This window comes from Leptopilina boulardi, unplaced genomic scaffold (assembly GCF_019393585.1).
Source record: "Leptopilina boulardi isolate dan_hultmark-lab unplaced genomic scaffold, ZJU_Lbou_2.1 LbouV2_41, whole genome shotgun sequence".
NCBI lineage: Eukaryota > Metazoa > Arthropoda > Insecta > Hymenoptera > Figitidae > Leptopilina > Leptopilina boulardi.
The window spans coordinates 92,488-101,393 of record NW_026137985.1 but is presented as its reverse complement, the minus strand read 5'-3'; the positions used below and the strand labels follow the sequence as shown (position 1 = coordinate 101,393).

Below are 8,906 nucleotides of genomic sequence, written 5' to 3'. Positions count from 1 at the left end.
AATGTACTGATTGTACTACACAATTAATATTTAATTTTATGAATGTTAAACATGTAGTTTTAAAATTGAGTGTTACTGTTAAATATGTAACAATGAAAGAGTGATACTAATTGCGCTCATTATTTGTGCTAGTTTTTAATAAAATTTAATAAATGTTTAAAATTTTGAAATAATAACGAGACACGTGTAAAAAACTGAATCCTTGAAAAAATATCGGTTCGTCGAACAATAGTAAAAAATTATAATTTAACAACTATAGAGATATAAAAAAATGAATACAAAAAAGCAATAAAATTTAGTTTGAAAAATGCTAATGTCGAAAAATATTTTAGTATAAAATAAACGTTTATTACTTCATTTTTTCTTTGGACATCAAAGTTGTTATATCATGTAACAAGTGATCATTTGCTTATCATTAAACAAAAATTTATAAAAAAAGTATATAGGCATATCTCTGGAACCTTTAAAATTGAACCCAAAAAACTGAAAAATACTGGTTTCTTATTTTCTAAAATCAATGGGAAAAACGAATTTTTGAGGATAGTTTTCGAGGTACAGAGTTCAATTTTTTTTTAAATTACACCGAATTTTATAAACTTTCTTCTTTCAAAATTACTTTAAAATACGAAGCTATAAAATTTTTTAAAATTTATTTAATAAAAATGTTAAAAAGATACAAAAAAAGAATTTTAAAAACGGAAAGTAACAAAAAGAGAAACCATTTGAAAATATTGAAGGTGGAGTAGACAAATTTATATTAAAAAAAAGTTGACTCGAATAAAATTATTTTTGGTTTTTTTAAAGGAAAAAAATTTGTTACAAATTTTAAAAATCATGTTGCCTACTAATACTGCGATTGCTTTATTAATTATGATGGTGTGCCATATTATTTTAATAAATTCCTTCGAACACCCATCGAAAGAAGAAGAAGAAGAAGTTAAATTAGTTAGTGTGGTAAGTTTGAATTTAATGTTTACTGAGTTATAAAACAAAATGTTTGAGATTTGCACTTAATTTTTTAATCAGAAGTGGATGGAGTAAATAATTCAATTATGCACAAAATTTACTTAATTTTCACACTTTATTTTGCGAAACACAAATGTAGTATACAATGAACAAAAATGGCGTGACAACAATGTGATCAAGCACAAAAATTTAATTGTTTTGAGAGTTGCCTAAAAGTTATTTAATGAAATTGAGAACACTTAAAATAATGACCCGGTAATAAGATATACCGTGATAAATGTTTGAGTTTATTGTTTTAGAGATTAATGCTCGCTTACTGCAAAATGCCAATAAGAACGACTTTTCCGGTTGATTGCTATGAGAATACTAAAAGTGCGTACACGCAGCGCATTGGTTGTGTGTATTGCGTGCGTGGTGATTTTGTGAATGTATTTGTGTGTTGCCTTGTAAATTGTGGAAAACGAGTATGTGTTGGTGTGAGTTTTCCCGCTAATCAGCTGTTAAACCGACGCCTAGTTTTAGTATTGAGATTAACGCGGCATTGAGTATGTAATAATTGTGAAAAAGTGTATCAATTGAAACACGCAATTTTGAACAAATAATAATAAACATTTTTAAATAAATAATAATGTAATTAAATTAAAAGAATTTAAAATGAGTAACAATAATTAATATTATTTTCATAAAACTTGGGTTTTTGGGTCGCTCATTACGAATTTGAAGTCAGATTTTCAAAATCCGATTTTTGAATAATTGATAGAGTTAAACTTTAAAAATCTGGCTATAGATTACGTAATCGTATGGATTACATATCAAAAGTGTCAGTTCTCGTACGCGAACAGTGCTGTATATTTCGGGGGGAATAGTAGTTTTTCATATTATTATTATTCATTTGCATAGCAAAAGCAAATAATTTTTTTACTGAGAAAAAATGAATTTTTACTTAGTTGACAAACAGTGTTGCGTGTTGTGCCTAGATCCTAAAAAAAATTTTTACCTACGTTTTAAGAAATTTGATAACCCATATCGATGAGCAATGCATATTCATAAACAATACATTATATTATATATTTCTGTACGATAGAATTGAAATATGATTTTATTAACATTTCGAATAACAAAAAAATGTAATTGTACATTTTCTGAACGTTACAATTATTATTTGTTCATGTATTTGCATTTTAAGAAGGTTCATCCCATAATCGATTTTCTACAGATTTTTAAAAAATTTTTAAGATGTATTATTGACATCACTTTACATGTGTTGTTCAAATTTTATTGAATTTTACCGTATCATTTTCAAGATAAAAATTGATAAAGTTTGAAGTTTTACATGGGAACAGTGAAAAAACATGAAAAATGACCATGTTTTCATTAACTAAAAAAAAACGGTTCTACAGATTTTTTTCAAAAACTAATATGTTTTAAATTATGAGTTTTTACAAAAATATGAAATTTTTTTACCGTTTGGTTGTGAAGTAAATGTTAATCAAAGTTAGCAACTTTTGAACTTATCCCATGTAAATAAAAGAAAGAAGAGGAGAAACGGCAAATTAACCTCTAAATTGGCCAGTGGAGCTCAACTTTTATGGACTATAGCTGTCGGTTTTAAACTTACGGAAAACCACTAATAGAATGAGTACCGCTTGAAGGGATGAACCTCGTTAAGAATATAGATATTGCTTTAATTAGCCCAAAAATTGGTAGTGTAATAAACTTTAAGTATTAATTGTTATAAAAAATTTATTAACAATAATTATTGTTTGTATTTATTATAATAATTATTATTAAAAAATAAATGTCATTTATAAGTAACATACGAATTATTATTTTTGGGCCCTTAGTCACAACATATATACAGCACTGATAATATTTCGTGAAAAAAATTCTGAGTCCAGGCAAAGGAGTTGGCCGGGATCTTTTTTATGGCAGGCTTAATAGTTCTATTGAAGAAAATTTAGCCTACCGCTACCCTTTTTCACCTGTTCCTAGAAAAAAAACTGTCTACAGAAATGACCAAAATCGCGAAAAGAACGATAATTACACTTTTTCCAACAAATTGAATTAATTGTTGGGTTTAATATTTATGCACAGAAATTTGATTCATTAAAATCGGCCCAGTAGATCGAGAGATAACACAAATTTTTTCAATGAAGATTTTCATATAAAAGTGTCATGCAAAGTCAGGTAATTTCTGAAGTAACAAAAAATAGGGTGCATTTTGATCTATTTTTGCGTCTGCCAAAAAGAAAATTTTTTTGGAGAAACAGACTGAAGTATACAAGCTTGTGAGATTCTAAGCTTTCCAAATATTGTTTCCGTTTTTTCCTAGCAATTTTTTTTAAAGGATTATTTAAAGTGAAAGTCTATCATTTTTCAGGGGCCTTGAATTTTCTCGCGGATAGTAGTCAAATCCTAAAATCACTGGTATCTAGTGGTGGGGGAAGCTTATCAGGTTGCGAGTTTGAGAACGGGAAAAAAATTCTGAAAAATAGTCAGGTTGCGGGGATTGCCTATATCTTTATAAATACACAGTATTGATAAATATTAAATAATTGAAGAAAAAAATTAAGTTATCATCTATTTTGATTTAAAAAACAAATCGAAGAAAAGAGGTTTAACCGGTACAATATTTTTTATCGTCTATTTATAATTAATTTATGTGCCCACAGGTATTTAGACATGGTGATCGTACTCCAGATACTATATATCCTAAAATTCTTTATGATAATAGTATCTACACAGACGGTATTGGAGAATTAATAGACGTAGGTTTTTTAAAATAATCACTAAATAAAAAATTATTTTTTAATTTTTACATTTTTTTTCTAAGACAAAATTTTTTAAAAATTGTAAACAAATAAATTGTGCAAACATCTTGAGAAATATTACTAAACAAATTAAAAAATAGTAAAAAATAATTTTATTTAAATGAAAACGGAATATAAAATATTTAAATGTTTATCTGTAATTAACTATTTATAAGCAGATCTACAAATGTATTATATATATATATATATATATATATATTGTTGGTGAAAGTCTAAAAATCAATTATTATTGAATTTAATAAAATAGTTTTTGAATTACAACGTTTTTAATTTTTGATTTTTGAAAAAAAATTTTTTTTCAATGTACAATATTTATAAGTAGAATGCATGGGTGCAGTTCCGAATAGCACATACCTCTGATTTCGATAAAACTTGGTATCCCTACGTAATTTGGTGCGCTGATTACGAAAATCATAGTGAAAATTGGCGGAAATTTAATTATCATGGTAAAAACCATAAAAAACACCATAAAATCATGGTTTTTTTCGATTATCTCGTAAAAAACAAAAAACTTCGAAAAAAGTTTTAGACGAAAGTTGTAGATCTCTAAAAAACACACATTTCATGTTTTATGCATTTTTTACCAAAAGTCATTATTTTTCGAGAAAAACGCAAAATAGTAAACACGGCCTTCGGCCGCGTAAGGTACTGCTCGCTTCTCTTTTTAAGAAATCTTGGCGAGAGGGGGTGGATGTGTCCGAAAGTAATTTGCAGAAATTATCATATTCACCATTACTCAGGATCCAACGAATTCCGCAAAATACTTTCGGCCATATCCACCCCCTCTCGCCAAGGTTTTTTTAAAAAGAAAAGCGAGCAGTACCTTACGCGGCCGAAGGCCGTGTTTACTATTTTGCGTTTACCGCTGCTGTAGACTCCACCCCACAATTTCTGCAAATTACTTTCGGACACATCCACCCCCTCTCGCCAAGATTTCTTAAAAAGAGAAGCGAGCAGTACCTTACGCGGCCGAAGGCCGTGTTTACTATTTTGCGTTTTTCTCGAAAAATAATGACTTTTGGTAAAAAATGCATAAAACATGAAATGTGTGTTTTTTAGAGATCTACAACTTTCGTCTAAAACTTTTTTCGAAGTTTTTTGTTTTTTACGAGATAATCGAAAAAAACCATGATTTTATGGTGTTTTTTATGGTTTTTACCATGATAATTAAATTTCCGCCAATTTTCACTATGATTTTCGTAATCAGCGCACCAAATTACGTAGGGATACTAAGTTTTATTGAAATCGGAGGTATGTGCTATTCGGAACTATATCCGTATTTTGGATAAGTAGATTGTTAATAAACAATTAGTTAACATTGCAATTGTTTATTAACAATCTACTTATCCAAAATACTTCATATAGGGCTCGTTGGATGCGGAATTGAAACTTGGGGAAATTGTAGTCCTACCTGATAATAAAATATCCCCAAAAAAATTTTTGACTGTTTTCAAATTTTGGGGGAGATAGAGGGGGTCAATTTTATCAGTTTTCTCTGACACCGCCTACTATTTAAATTTTTTCTGTCTATAAATGCAATAAAAAATTTTAGCAGGTATGTTTTTTGAAGGTTTACTCCCTCACAACAAAAGGATATCCTGAAAACGTCCATAGGATATCCTCAGAACATCCAAACCGACGTTACGTAGGATATTTTTGGGATATCCTGGGGATATATTGAGGATATTCTGGGATATCCTGGGGATATCCTGAGGATATTCTAGAGATATCCCTGGAATATTCCAGGGATATCCTAGTGATATCGTGGGGATATTCTTGGGATAAACTTAGTATATCGTTAAAATATTCTAGAAATATCGCTAAGATCTCCCTAGGATATCATTATGATTCAAATTTTAGAACGACTCAAGGATATTCTAACCCTTAAGTTAATATAGACATACTGTGGATATCCTTAGGACGTCCTAAGGACATCTTTAATTATTCCAGGGATATCCACAAGATATCCTAATAATATCTTGGGAAATGATTAGCATATTCCTGGGACGTCCTAGGGACATCCTTAGATATCCCTAGGATATCCTAATCGCCGCTACTTTGGATATCCTTAAAGTATCCTTAGGATATCCAAGGGATGTTTTTGGAATATCCTAGGATATCTGGTGCTGTGAGGGTTCATGCAACCTATGTATATAGAAAATCAAGGTCAAAATTCAAAAATTTTAAAAAACGAAATTCACCATTGAAAAGAGCATGAAAAAAACCTTTAAAAAACATACCTGCCAAAATTTTTTTTATTGCATTTATAGACAGAAAAAATTCAAATAGTAGACGGTGTCAGGGAAAACTGATAAAATTGACCCCCCTCTATCTCCCTCAAAATTTCAAAAAAGTCAAAAAATTTTTTGGGGATATTTTACTATTAGGTAGGACAACAATTTCCCCACGTTTCACTTTTTTTCGAGAAATTAATTTTTTAACACAGGACATTACACGTAAAATGCCTCATATATATATGTGTGTGTATTTTTAAATTTAGCAAGGCAAAAGAAGAGTTTCTCAACTTGGAGAAAAATTGCGTGAGAGATATAATAAATTTTTAGGACCAATTTATCATCCAGGCGATGTTTATACTCGCAGTACTGATTTCACAAGAACAAAAATGACATTACAATTTGTTCTTGAATCATTATATCCAAATAATAATTTACCAATTCCAATAACTTTTGAACCTAGGAAAAAAGACAAACTTCTTTTGAGAATGTACTATTGTAAACTGTAAGTATGTTTTTTTAATGTGATACTGATATGAAATAAGTGATTACAATAGTCTACTTATTTGTTTGGCTACAATCTGAAAATTACAATTTAATATGTATGACTATATTTAAATAAATTTTTTTTTAGATTTACAGACATCTACGAAAATTTAAAAACAGAAAAATTGATTCAAGCAGATCTAAAAGGTTTTGATCAGATTGAGAATGAAATGTCAAAAAAAACAGGATGGTCAATGAATGATGTATACGATCTTTATATATTTTATTGCAATCTTGTATGTTTAAAGTATATGAATAAGACACTTCCCACCTGGACTAATGAGAAATTAAATGTTCTGGAAAATTCAACTTTCACACTTCATAATTTAATGAACTATAACAATAAATTGAAAAAATTGAATGGAGGTGGGTCAATTAACAAAAATTCAAAATCATAGTAAAAAATATTTCCTAAATAGCAATTAATTTAAAAAACAAAACATTCGAACATCTACTTATTTGTATTAAATAGACAAACGATAGTAATACATTCATGTTTCCTAAAAATATTTAATAAACGTTCATCATTTAGCTAATTAATCAATTTCTTGCATGAAAAACCGTTTTTATATTATGAATGACACTCAGCCAGGTGTGTAATTAATTGAAAAAAACTTTTTTTTTAATGAAAAAAAAATTAACTGAAAAGAAAAAATAAAATTTGTTAAAATAATTCTATAGGAGCACTGTTAAAAAAAGTTACTAAGGACATGCAGTCAGTTGCATATGGTAGTAAGAAAAAAACGAAAATATTTTTATACAGTGGCCACGATCTCAATGTATATGCAATGTTGGCAGCTCTAAATGTTGTCAAGCCACATCTACCAGAATTTACAAGTGCTGTTATAATAGAGCTTTATACAATCGAAGAAGCTTATTACGTTAGGGTAAATTAAAATTAATTTATTTTAATATTTCCAGCTTTTTGGACAAATAGATTTGAGATAAGTCAGGAATAGTCGGGGACATGGAGGCCGTTTTCACTGTGTAGATAAATTCAACCTCTCGGACGATTAAATTTGAATCTACATGGTGAAAACGGCCTCATAGATATGTATATAACAAATAATAATATATTTATTTCAGGTCTTGCACTATTTGGGTATTCCATCTGAAATGAAGACAGTAGATATACCAAATTGCGCTTCACCATGTGCATTGGAAGCATTCTACAATTCTATTGAAGATGTCATTCCATCTAATGAAGAGTTTAATTGCTAATGGTATTAAATTGTACCATTTATCGTATTAAATTATATTTGGATTTATATAATCAAATAATTTATATGTACAACTAAAAAAATACAGTTGATATTATTGTACAATAAAAATTTTCTTCATCTAAAAACTTGAAGCATTCATAAGCTCTTAGTCCGGGAATTTCTCTAATATTATAATCTTTCTTTATTTTTATTTAATTAAATTTTTGTGATACATCGATGCAGAAAAGCAAATGAGTTCAAACACGTGGTTGAATGACCATAAACATAAATGTTTAGGTAATCATCACCCACATACTATTAAATATATATCCAACAAAAGGAATAATAGGTATTATCCAAATTTAAAGAGACATTATATTCTTAATTTCTATTATTCAACTATATCATCAGATGAGATTGTCAAAATATAGTAAAAAATTAATGAATGAAATAAAATTCTTATAAGTTTGTTTTGCTTATTTCTTATTCTATACTTATTTTCTTATCCTTTATTTTTAAATTATTTGTCGCTTTTTCAAACTAAATTAGAGGAATCTTTTCAATAATTATTTAGTTTTTTTAGCTTTTGTTATTAACTTTCCAAAATTGTTACTTGTTAATTTTACCGAATTATCTAATCTAACTTTTCTTTTCTTGTATAAAAAAATTAAATCTGAATGATTTATTATAATTTAACAATAAATTGTTAACTTATTTTATTAAACTTTAATAGATTTATCTCTGAAAAACCCTACTAGATAATTAATTCAAATGAATTAATTATATCCTGATTTATATAATATTTGGGTTTATTGGGATCATTTTTTAGTTTAATATTTCAAACTGTCATGACCGTCACCTATTGCAATGCCCACGGAATATAAGAATATTAAACAAGAATTACGATTTAATCTTTGTTACCACTCTTGGACAATCAGTAGTGTTGGTAGAAATCTTGCGATTGATTTTCCGTGGCTCGACTTTGAAGATTTGTGTTTATTTAAATTTGTATATTATTGCTGAATAATAATTTTTATTACTGCTTTGAAAAATCAGTTGTTTTGGTAGAAATCAATAGAAAGCTCCTGACAACCGACTTTTTTCAGTAAGTAATTTTTATTGCTAAT

The 8,906-nt window shown here is 28.2% G+C and overlaps 1 protein-coding gene across 1 annotated transcript; it reads left to right on the top strand.

Annotated features, from left to right (window-relative positions):
• The first annotated feature begins 326 nt into the window (after positions 1 to 326).
• LOC127289461 (venom acid phosphatase Acph-1-like) lies at positions 327 to 8,258 on the top strand. The gene is made up of 7 exons (XM_051317400.1): positions 327 to 552; positions 805 to 954; positions 3,639 to 3,734; positions 6,298 to 6,536; positions 6,666 to 6,943; positions 7,259 to 7,464; positions 7,664 to 8,258. The coding sequence occupies exons 2-7, from the start codon at positions 835 to 837 to the stop codon at positions 7,796 to 7,798; spliced, it is 1,074 nt and encodes a 357-aa protein (XP_051173357.1). The 5' UTR covers positions 327 to 552; positions 805 to 834; the 3' UTR covers positions 7,799 to 8,258.
• Positions 8,259 to 8,906: the final 648 nt, after the last annotated feature.